Source organism: Aquila chrysaetos, chromosome 4 (genome assembly GCF_900496995.4).
Source record: "Aquila chrysaetos chrysaetos chromosome 4, bAquChr1.4, whole genome shotgun sequence".
Classification (NCBI taxonomy): Eukaryota; Metazoa; Chordata; class Aves; order Accipitriformes; family Accipitridae; genus Aquila; species Aquila chrysaetos.
In genome coordinates, this window is record NC_044007.1 from 68,276,323 (window position 1) to 68,288,851 (window position 12,529).

Sequence of the window (12,529 nt, forward strand, 5' to 3'; positions counted from 1 at the left end):
AGTGCGAAGAGAGTTTCGATTTAGATGAAATGTAGACACCTCAACCCAAATTTCTTTTTCTCCCTCTTAAATGCCTAGGTAATTTATTTTATTGGCATATTTTAGTTGGTCTTTCTTTTTAACTGATGGGGTTTATTTTCCTGAAGTTGGCTGTTTAACCATTATGTACCTAGCCTCTCTCAGTAGCCAGTGGGCAGTCACAGAAGCCTTTGGAGAACAATTCACCCCACCTATCTTGGGTACAATTTAGGATCAGAGAAATTAGTGTTCTGAAACGTGTCACTCCCTTCTTCATCCCTGCCCCACCCCCCGAGAGGGTGTGAAGATAATTAACTTCAGCTAAAAATATGCATTTGAGAAACTTAAAGCTATGTGAAAAGAATCTGCCAGAAATGTTTCCCTCTGCTCTACTGAACCATAAAAGTTCCTTGTAAAAAACCCCAAACATCAGTAATGATGCCTTATCTTATCTTTCTAAGGAAAATAGTGAACATTTTACCTAGGACAGGTAAAACATGTGACAACTAGCCCACTGTCTTCCAAATTTATATGGACTATATTGATATTGAAAGTAGGGTTGCATTAGATGCAGGTTTACCAACACCCGGCAATATTAATCAAACTGGTACAGCAATGCCAGAAGCAAAAGAGTGAAAGGATACTATTAAAAGCAGTAATACTGATAATCTGCTCACTAACAGGGTCAGAAGAAATCTCGTATTAACACTTCCTATTCAGGATCACATTGCTAACCTCCTTTCCTTGCTCTTGTGCATCTTTTATTTGTACCTGACCTTGCACTACTGCAGATCAATATTTGTGTTTTAGTTCACATGTAAGTTTGGTAACTGTTTTTTTTTGGGCAGGTAATTATTAGAACAAATAAAAGCAGAAATACAGCAAACAGTGGAGCTCTTCCTTGAATACCTCTTGGAGCATTTTTTCCTGCGTTATGTTGTGAATGGCCCTTTTCTGGACAGAAGGGGAGAGGTGCTTAACAGCAGCTGTCACTGGCAGCAGGTATTATTCATCACTCACTTCTGCCAGACAGCCGGGAGGAAGGCAAGCAAAAGAAAGCCCATAAGACAACCTGAGGAAGTGATCTGCGCTACTGTAATGAGCAGAACTGCAAAACACAGCGCTACGAGTGCTGCAAGCGGGGTGAGCGGGCTGAGAGCAGGGCTCCTGCAGCTGCCTCACGCACCCGTCGCGACCCTGCTCCGTCCTTGGCAAAACCATTGCAGTAACGCAGCTCTGAAGCAGAACTCGTCACCAAAACGCTCGCTTTTCAGAACGAGACGTTGAGATTCAATTATTTTTTCACTTCTGCCAGTGATTAGCAGTTTGTCCTAACATAAATTTGCTCCGAGAAATGCCATTGGTATATCACTAGCAGCATTTCTAAGAGGCTTGCTGATCTCCCCCCTCCACCCTCAGGAAGCCCAGCTTTCCCTCTCCCCAGTCATCACTCCCACCCACCAGCACTCCTTAAGTTCAGTACATTCACTCCTTGGGAAACACCAGATGCACTGAAGGAGTCTTGACTCAGATCTTGTGAATCCAACAGTTTCTCTGTCTGACAAAAGAAAGTCATGAGCAACTGAGGCTCCCTACAATCACATATATCATTCTTCTTTCAGAGGAGGGTTCTTATTTTTTCCCTTTTCATCTTCCTTCTAGCATACAGTAAATCAGCCTCAGGAGAAATGCAGGGTAGCTAATAAAATCAATTTTTGTGACTGCTCCTGGCTCCTCACTGAAGCCAAGCTCTCATACAGCAGCATCTGTGAGTAATATTTTCTACCATCTGTGATTGGATAGGTGAATCTGTCTCATCCTGGCAGATCTGCCCACTGTTATAAATGCCATTGCTACCAGTCTGGACTATATATCTGGATATGAAGCTATCTGTCCTCAAAACAAATTCACTCAGAACAGAAACTGGTAGGCCATTTTCTTCTCAGCAACATCGCTGTATGAGCAAATCAAAATTTTTCTGATAACTTGTGACCATTAAGACAAGTTCAAGATCAAAGTCATTAACTTCCAGGGACCTTGCGGTCTGATCACAGGAGATATAAAATCTGTCTAAAGCTCTGGGGTGAAGTTTCTGCTCATGAAACTCTTGGGGATTTTCTGCCACGGCAACTTCAACCATCCATTTGGTTATTATTTCACAGACCTTTTGTGGGGCATTTTTTCATTTGCTTTCTAAAACACATCCATTGTGCCCTGCAGGACCCTATCCTCAGCCAGTTTATGGGATCACCTGGCAATTTGGCAAACAACAGTAATTAAACATTAGGCTTGCTTTTTGTAGTTAAGGCTAAGGAAAACTTTTTGTTATTTCTTACGTTATTAGAAATCAATTCTGCAAATGTCTAGGACATGGACCTTAAAGCTGAACTCCATTCTAAACCAAGAACAGAGTCTTACATATGAAGACTTACCCTTTCCTCCAGGATGCAACATTAGTTTTGTACTCTCTGAGTTCCACAAATAGCTTTCCAGTATGGATTGAACAGTTCTGTCTTTTTTTCAGAGTTACTTTCTTTGTTACCAGGAATTTCACCTCACTTTATCAGAATAAAATACCTTTAAATTCAAAGGAAGATCTATTAGCTAAACCTTGGTGGTTTGTTTGTTTGTTTGGTTTGGTTTTTAGTTTTTTTTTAATTGAATTCATAGAAACATAGCAAGGCCAGGAGTATTTTTGAATCTATTTATAGGTTTTGAGATAAATATATATTTTCTTTTTCCTTGAAAATTTAGGGTTTTTTCTGTTTAAGAAGGCAATTCTGTTTTCTCTTCTGTAGATCAACCCTTTCTAGTCTAGCTGACAGATCTGTCCCTTGCCTTCTGGCACTAGCTGGATAAACACTTAATGCTATTCAGTAACTGTTTTTTCAGTTGTCTCTTCCCCAGACTCTTGGGATAGAATCTGTAGAAAGAAACCCTCTTTAAAGAATCCCTCTGTGAAGCTTCCTAGACCTTATTCCATTAAATGAATAGCACTGACAGCAATTATTGAAGCCCTCAGAAATCTGAAACCCAATGTTCTTCTCCCTGGTACATACAGAAATCATGCTGATAGGAGTCCTCCCTCTGAACTGGAGGGGAAAGAGAAAAAATAACAGAGTTTGGGGGAAAAAAATGATATGATAAAGTCTGCAAGGCTGGAAAAAGGGACCATATAACCACTCCTAAACTTGCCTTCAGGGTATTCTCTCCATTGCATAAACTACCCTTTCATTTCTCTCAGTATGATTAATAGACACCTTAGGGTTGGTCCCCTACATGTAGTGGGCCAGCACAAATGGGATGGTGTCAGGAGGTTGGTGATGCAGAGTCAGTGGTGGATAGGTGAACTTTGCCATACGTGGGCCGAGGCAGATATCTATCTTTCAGTTATTAAAGTCATTAATATTTTAGAGAGCTATTCTTAATTTCTATTGTGTAATGGAATGAGAAAAAAGGACTATTGAAAACACATTATGCATTGTTCCCAATAACTCCACAATGCTTTTTTCAACAGCTATTATGAGTATTTCCTATAATAGGTTCTATGATTAGTATTGGGAACACTTTTCACACTGCAATTACATTAGTTTTAATGACTGAATGCTAACATTTTAAAAAGCATGTTTCCTAGTAGTAAGCTTCTTTGACCAGTAAGTCACCGGTAGTAAAAAACTAAACTTAGGACATTTTACCCTTTTAGAGATATTTTGATTAATTTGATGAAAGATTTGTATATCTACTTATAAATTAAAAAATAAATATGTTTTCTGTAAGGATCTACTGTGACCCCTGCAGTCTGAGAACTTGATGATTTTTACTACTTTCCAGGACAGTGGAGCGCGTGGTACTACTGATAATAATGGACAATTGGATATGATCAAAAAGCTTGGTTTTGAGAATTAAATAGCTACAGTCACTAGCCTGCTAAAGCACATATTTCTAGAACTTGTCTTCTTTGCTGACTCATGCTCAGGATAACTGCAGAGCATCTTTGGGCAGACTCACCCTCTCAGTAATTGCATTGCAAATGTGGATGTGTTCACTCTATGCCTTGCTGCCAGGAGAAGCTATCTGATTAGAAGACATCTCTCCCCTTTTCCAATTCATATAAAAGAAAGGGGGAACATCCTCGTGGGATGCTCCCTAGGGGGAGCAGAAGATAGAAAGTTTACAGAGGTCAGAGAAGGAGAGGGATTCAGTGACAGCTTAAAAAATTTATAAAAATCCTCATCTTTGAAAGCCTGAGCCTCAATTATGGCTACAATGCATTAGAGAATTGGAGACATTATTGTTTTGCTAACATTGCTAATCCAACCATAAGGAACACACAGAGTGATATTAACATGGCTAGTTTCACAAAACTCTCTTGAAAGGACAAAAATGAAAAACATTGTAGCCTTAAAAACCAAAATGGCACTAAAGAAATCCGACTTGACAGCATTAGAACCAACCATTCTTACTATAAAATGTTTTGCAGAACAGTCTTAGAAACAAACCTCAACTTCTGCTCGCTACCATAAGTAAAGCAAGATATGCTGCCTTGAGAGAACTGCATATCCCATCAACACAGCAGGTCAAATTCACCTTTGAGAGAAATGCATTTGCTGAGCCCAAGATTTCACGGGCCATAAGTGTGAAGGAATTTCTACCAGGGCTGTGAATTCTCATCTTTAGAGCTAAAAAGGATCCCAATCTTCAGGAAAAAAGTGCACAAAGGATGTGAATAGACTGGAAGAAATGTTCTGATTTTGTTTGAGATAACATTAAAATACCTAGACTTTAATATTTTCTTTAATGAACAATTCTGTGGGAAAGCATACTACATCGTTACCAAATAGCTGGGGACATCAATGCACTTGATTACATTTACAATCCAATTTCAAGCTATTCAGGAATAAATTGCCTCATACTGTATAGCGACATGTTCTTTATTTCTCTGTCATCCATTAGTCTCATAATACATAGAAATTATGGCTGTAGCACCATTTATGAGCAGTTACATTTCACACAGTTTTCATTGTTTTCATTGCTACTGAGGTTTAGCCTTATCAAACTGTACCATGCAGAAATTTACATACATGAATTACTTCAAAAGCAGATTTTTCTCCTAGATGTACAGTTCATTAGCTCAACTTCTTTCTGTGACAGGCGCTTGAGATTTAGCTTCCCGATCCATATTTATATGAATGGAAATTTTAGAAATGTGATTCCTATTGTTCCCTGGCTGGCATTTTGGCTGATCAGCTCTTACGAAAAACAGGATGCTTATTTTACATCTAAATATGGATTCTAGGATTACACTGACTATTTTCAAAGCTTTGGACTTAAATTTATAGTTATAGCTATTTGGGGAAAAAAAAAAAAAAGATAAAATAATTTGGTTTCCACTTATATCGCTTTAGGAAGTACTGTATCTGTATATTAATAACCCATGAAGCTATACCTGAATAATTTACACTGCACTGTAAGTACCACGGATTACTTGGTCCAGTGGTTAATATTCATATTGTAAAAAAAAAAAAAATCCCAAACATAAGCAAATTTCAAACCGCTGCCTTCTCTCTTACTCTCAAAGACTGAACAATAATGCTGAACATTTCTTTAGGTATCCATATGCTAGTTCATTTTCAGCAGATGGTCCCTAATAGATTGTTGTACTGTTGGTATGGTTACCCAAAGCAAATTTTTGGATCCTGACACATCTCCTTTTCAGACTTACAATCTCTCATATATACTTAGTGAAATACATGTGTATCCTAGGGGAAATCCAGCATATAGCTTTTTGTTATACACACAAAAAGCTCTAGCTAGATTGAAAAAAATGTCCTGGAAAAGTATAAATACTTACAGTCTGAAAACTGACCTGGAAAAATATTTTATAGCAGTAGTTACAGAAAGAACTGATTAGGTAATATGACCCACATTTATGCTAATACAGAACTACGTCTACAAAGGCATTTAAGTGAGTAAATATGACATGGCTTGTGAGGTTCTGACCTAAACCCTCTGTCAGTATAATCTGGAAAACTTTGCTTCGTCTATTTTTAAATGATTAAGATAATGAGAATCTTTTTTTAAAACCTCTTTAGGACTTATAGTGAGAAAGATTATAGATTGTAATAAATTCTAAATTGCACAGGTGGCTTGAAAAACCTGTAGGAAAGTTCATAACTAGAGATCACACTCATCCTATAAACTCTCTCGCAGAGGTTTGCAAATGAGGGATGGAGATAGCAATGAACAGAGACAAGTTGTGAGGAGAAGGCAGCAGCACATAAGCTCATAAGCGTGTGGCCTCCAGCTGCTTTCCTCTCTCTGTTTTTTTTCCCCCCCCTGGGATACTCTGTGCAATTGCAGGTCCTGACAGCTTCCCTGCAGCTGGTACCACGGGGTGAGAGCACGCAGCCAGCCGCTGCCCACCCCGACTGGAGGGGTCAGGACTGGGGGCTGCTCAGAGCAACCCCAGAAAGAGCATGGGTGGTCTCTTACCCCTTCCAGTCTTCCACGCGCCTCAGTTTATGGACCATGATGCATACGAATTAGGGAGGTGGGTTGGCCAAACTTGAGTTAAGAAATGGAGTGGGAAGACAACGAGCTCAAAATTTTGAGAATTCCTGCTCGGCTTCACTCAGGTAATAAATTTGCCTCTCAAAACCAGGGAATCATACAAGTGCTATCCTCCTCTGAAACCATGCTCAGAGAGATTTCTAAAGCATAACAAATAATTCTAGCAATTAATTATTTTTTCTCCATGTTGGCACTCAACTGTCTTATAAATGAGATCACCTTTCTCAGAATTCCTACTGCCTTTTCATTACGTTTTTTTTTTCTGGTTTAAGTGAAAAAGATTCCAACAGAAAACTGCCTCTTTTTATTATACAGTCCTACTGCATGCCCAGAGCAGACTCGCTGTGTCTGCTCCATGACATTGGCATCCTGTAGAAAACTAAGGCTGCACTTGTGTCCTGATACTGCACATGGGGAAATAAATGTACATTGTAGAGTCTTAGCAAGCTGTAGGTTTTCAATGATTGACTTTTTAGCCACAACATAAGCCTTTTAACATTTTCATGAGCCCATTATTTTCAAAGGAAATTAAAAGAAAGAGAATTCAATTATAGAGACAGCTGCATGCATCAGCAAAAGGAACCTTTAGATCTTTGCACACCTCATCAGCTTGAGCTAAAAGAGTAACTAGTAGCTATCATGAGCTGTACAACAGCATAACAGGAAAACAAGGCACATATTTTGCCTGTAGATTCTACAGATACATAGTAATAAAAAAAGAACAGTGAAACTCTAAAATCCTGTGTTCAGTTTTTATGCTCTGCCCATACTTCTGTGCAACCGTTCTGGCCAGTCCTAATTTCAGCTTTTTCTTGCCTCTTATTCCTTTCCCACTCCTATGTTCCTTTCCCAATTTATGTCCCTGATTTTCAGGCCTGCCATCTTGCCTCTAAATGTCAGTCTTAATCTAATTTTAAACCAGACCTAGTCCCTCAACCAGAATTTGCCACTTGAATCCCAAACCCAGGCTCTACGTTCCACCATACTGAGCTTTCTTGACCACTTCTTACAGACCTGCCTGCCCCATTAGACTCTTTGCTGGCTCTCAATCCTCTTTTAACTCTCTGGGAATTTTTATCCAAATTTAGTCTCCCTCCTCAACTTCTCCCAGTCTATAATCTCTCTTCTCCCTATTCTTTTTACCCGGACAGCCTCCCGTTCCCTCCAAAGCGCTTAGCAGCTAACCCGATTTCTCATTCTGGGACTCTTCCCTGCTCCTGGCCTCTTGGACCCGCGGTTCCCTTGCAGTGCCAGCCTCCCTTCCCCATGCTAGTGTCAACAAAGCAGGGTGTACGATCTCCTATCCGTCTCTGCAATGCATGAAGACCACAGCTCTCTTCAGAAGTCTTTTAAGGACTTAGTAGGCTGAATGTAAGAAAACAAGTTTGCCAGACTGCAGCCTGACAGGCATACCTAAGTCAGGTTGGACTGGTAAGTCATTTTTCTCTGTTGTAGTTGGCTGTAGCTTTCTAACCCTGTGATAGAACCAATAACTTTTCTCAATACTTGTTAAGCTCTTTAACCCTTTCTCATCTGTGACAACTCTGTAGTCACACAGTAAATTTAAGAACAGAGAAAAGCTCATGAAGTATTATCAATGAGTAAAATAATGTTGGCAAAACTATAGCAGCACAAGTCTTAAGATGCTGTTATACATCCCTTGTGCAATTATATTCTGTATTTACCTTGTAACAACATTGTTAACATCAGGACATATGCCACCAGGAGTCCACAGCGGTGGTAATAACTGAGTACACTGGCAATATTTTCAGTGAAAATTAAACATGACACATCCCTCCCCTGATGTCACAGTTAAAGGATTAAGTACAAATAGACAGAGCTAGAATGTACTGTGTTAATGGTAAGACAAGTTTATCATAGCAATGTCAACCAAGAAGTATTCTGCCTTCAACTACAAACTGCAACAAGCAACGTTGTGACACAGATCATCATGCTTCATTGTATTCACCTACAAACAGTCAAATACTTGTCTTTGTAGAAGCACAATATATAAAGCTTATAGAGGCTTTAAATACCACTGCTTTGAATTTGTTACTATTCTGGTATTTGTCAAAAGTGAATGGTCTTTATTTGGCATACTGGAGCTGTGCAGGAGGACATTGCAGGACTGCTTTAATGCGCCCTAAAACCTAAGACAGTTCAGTTCCCATCAAAAAGGACAGCTTCACAACCTTCTAAATTTTAACCAGAAGGGCTGGCTTCTTCAAATGGTTCAGCTAGCTAAGCTTCCCCAGGACACCACATGCTCTCCTGCCACTGATATTCTCCTCTCTCTCCTCTTATCCACTGCCAGTCCTCCTGCTGGGAACGGAAACATAAAAGCAGTCCCCACCCCTCACTGAGCGGAAGATATTCTGCTGCCCAAACCAAGAGAAGGGAGACGTATCAAAACCAGAATTGTACCTCAATTATAAGTGTTACAGTTATTTTTAGTACTAATTCTATTTTACTTTCCATTATCTCTACTAACCTCTTTAAAACTCAAAAATAATTTATTTCCCCTTACTGATTTTGTCATTTCCATTTGACAAAAATTGATTCCCTTGCACCCCTCTGTTTCAGACCCAGATGAAATTAATAGATTTTTAATTTGCTTCCTTTGAGCCCTAGCAAGTTCAAAGATGGTAACAGAGATCTGGGAATCTTGCAAAATTTGTCAGTTAGCAGCCTGATAGCAGAACAACTGTATTCTGAATTTTATTGTTTATTTTTTTCCAGTAACAAAGGAGTGGATGTATAAATGGGTGAAAAGAAAAGATTTTTGAGAGCTTCATAAACAGAAGTTAACAAAATTCTTCATCTAATTCAAGACAATCTAAATCATTTAGTTCCACTCTCCAACTGTACTAAAAGGGAGCTATAGTGTATTATTATTTAAAATTCTATATATTTTCTCACAATGAGACAGAAATCCACTCATCTCTTCACAAAGCCATGTTGTATACTTAAGTGTCCAGTAAAAGTCTGGAAGCAAGCTTGCCCTATCTGTTGAAGATAAATAGATTCACTCATCATATTCTTCTCTCCCTTCCCTAACACCCATTTCCATGAAATGAATGAACCAATATTTTCAAAAGCTGCACAGAGATTCTTCCACTTTATGAAGAAACTTCACTGTTTGGAAAATTTTCCTGATGAAAATATTCAGGATGACAGGCAGAAGTGGTATACCTAAATGTCAGATTTTACTGTCATATACAGGTGGAAACTGAAGCTCTTACAAATGAATAGGATCCACAGTACTTAAATAATTTTGGAACTTTGTACTCCTTGTATTGAAACGCTAGTCTGCTCTGTCATGGCACAGCTAATTCAAAAAACATTAATGTGCTTTTTCATGCAGCACTACCTTTGTTTATCTGTCAGTTTAGACATTGTTTGTGAAAATTTCTATTGTCTGTGCTTCCGTAGATACAAAATACTTTGTCTATAAACTACATCTGCTGAAAATGGAAATGTCCTTGTAAGACATAAGTAAAGAATGGCATGATTTTCAATCAACTTGTAAAAACAGTTTTATCTATCCTAGCAAATCAAAGACAGAAAGTATATGACTAGTAAACATTTATCATGGATAGCTAATTTGTTTTGCATTAAGAAAACTGTTGTCTTTTATGATTTATGCTTGTGTTCTGGTGTGGGATATTCAAATAAAGCAAACCCAGATAATTCTGTGGAACAGCCATTTTTTAAAGTTTACAGAACAAAATGCAATATTTACTTAATTTCAGAATATTGAATAAGGTGCCCTAATAGCCTTGATGTTTTCAGTATCACTCAGAGCGAAGCATCTCATTGGTCAGCATCCAGATGTCTGAAAGTTTATCTCCCTTATACTGGCCAGTGTCTTTTTAACTGATCTTAAATAATTTTTAACATCTAGCTGTGAATAAACAATTGCAATTTGTAGTTGTTGATGGGCCTGTTGAAGAACAGGCACTATATAGAATTTGAGGATTATGTTTAATGAACAGACAGTGAAATTTAATATTGAGTAGCAACTTGAAGCTCTAAAAAGAAAGGTTTTCTAAAAAAAGGATAAAGCAAATACTTAGTGACAGTCCACTGAAGTACCTGTTCGTTCCTATTTGGAAGAATATGTATTGTAGAAATGATAAAATTCTCGGGATAATAAAGGCTATTAAGTAAGTGCTTTTATGTGTTACACTGGCAGTATCTCGTGTAACTTCACTAATTTACAAAGATTTGTACTAATAAACATATTTGCAAGATAAAATTTCATTTTTCAAGAAGGTAAAATACTGGCTCAGCTTTGGTTAAAAATCTTTAATGCAGGAAGTGTAAGATCCTTGAAAAATATATACTGGACTCTGGTAACATAAACTGCTGCACTATGGTGGGCTCTTTGCACAGATGCAGAAAGGGTGGTCTCCACTTCCCTCAGTCCAGAGTATCCTGTTTCTGGTACAGAAATTTCTTACAATTTTAGTTAGTTTTAAGATATTTGTTATTTACTCTTCATTATTCCTTACACTGACTGATATTTGGGATTTAATTAACAAACATTTAAGCAAACCTGACATGGCCGAATAGTAGAGGGAAGTCCTAGGTGGTTGTGTTGTTAAGGTGCCAGAGTGCTAGGTCCAGTTCCAGCCACGGCACGTATTTCCTTAATAATGTGAGACATAAATCCTCTTAGAAACTGAGTTAATTCTCTCTCTGTCTATCTAAAGTCCAAACCTTTTTACGGAAAGGTGTATCTTGTGGTGACAGCAACTCCCTACATGTTGCAACTGTGGAAAAAATAACACAGTACTAATAACAACAACAAAAATACAGCTCTTCCATGACCACACACAGAGGTAAACAAACAGAGGAATCTGATGAGGTTTTGGAATATTGTTCTACTTATTTTGGGTGTAAATGACCCTGTACCACTTATTAGAATAAACTTATTCAGCTGCATATAGGAACTGCATTTGACACTACTTCTCACTTTGTAATAATATTAAATTTGTTTCTCTGTTTCATGCACATTTCTCTTAATGTTTTTTCCATCAAAATCATTTCTGTTAACCAGTCTTCCCATTTTTAAATAAAACCGTCTGATTAAAAGCACTCTATGCATGAAAAGAAGCTCCACAGGAAAAATATCAAATGAACAATACATACATGACGTGTTGTACCACTCCTAAGCTGAGCCTAATTGTTTACAGAAAATGTGCTGTACCAAAAATACCAGAGACAACTACTGTGGTTCAATTCTGATCAGTCTTAGGGGAAGCTTATCCAATTTCAATCAAAATTAGAACTAGAAAGCTGTATAAACAGCACTTTCTCTTGCCTCCTCCTACCCATCCGTGAGAAGCTTGTGTGTAATACCTGTATCCCAAACAGACATATACAGAAAACATTTCATAACAGCTGTGAATCTACCAGAAGGAGACCTCTGGATGCTGAAACAACATACTGAATAAGAGTGAGGATCTGAATTCACTTTACAGCCATCTCCACTGTCCACCTCTCGTTATATAGACTGAAGGGCTGATGCTCGACTCCAACTCTCAGAGACTAGAAAGGAGACCAAGAAAGCCCCAATATCAAACCATTCAGGATCTTTGAACGCGACACAAGAACAGAGTCAGCACAAGTATGGCCATCCAGGAAAGGTAGCAAAACAGTTAGAAAATTCTATTAACAGAGCAACGAGAAATGAGATTACTTCCCCTCACCTTTTTCTTCATTTTTACATTTTTGAAAATCGCATGAACTCTCCACGTTTTTGCAAACATTGCTCCAAATGCAGTTGTGTATCCCACTGTAAGAATCCATGTTCGGACCTAAAAATATATATATATAAAAAAAGACAAAGCCATTTAATTTTCAGTAGACAATGTGGATATCATCATTTCAGCCAACTTTTTTCTCAAGGTCTTGAGAAAAAAAATATTCAAAGAAC

The 12,529-nt window shown here is 38.2% G+C and overlaps 1 protein-coding gene across 7 annotated transcripts in view; it reads right to left on the reverse strand.

Annotated features, from left to right (window-relative positions):
• Positions 1–12,529, reverse strand: part of GABBR2 (gamma-aminobutyric acid type B receptor subunit 2) — a 488,653-nt gene that overhangs the window by 143,950 nt on the left and 332,174 nt on the right. For all 7 annotated transcript variants that reach the window (XM_030011389.1, XM_030011392.1, XM_030011394.1 and 4 more), the window contains one exon: positions 12,303–12,410. In XM_030011389.1, the coding sequence (XP_029867249.1) occupies positions 12,303–12,410 (108 nt within the window). The remainder of the gene's footprint in view (positions 1–12,302; positions 12,411–12,529) is intronic.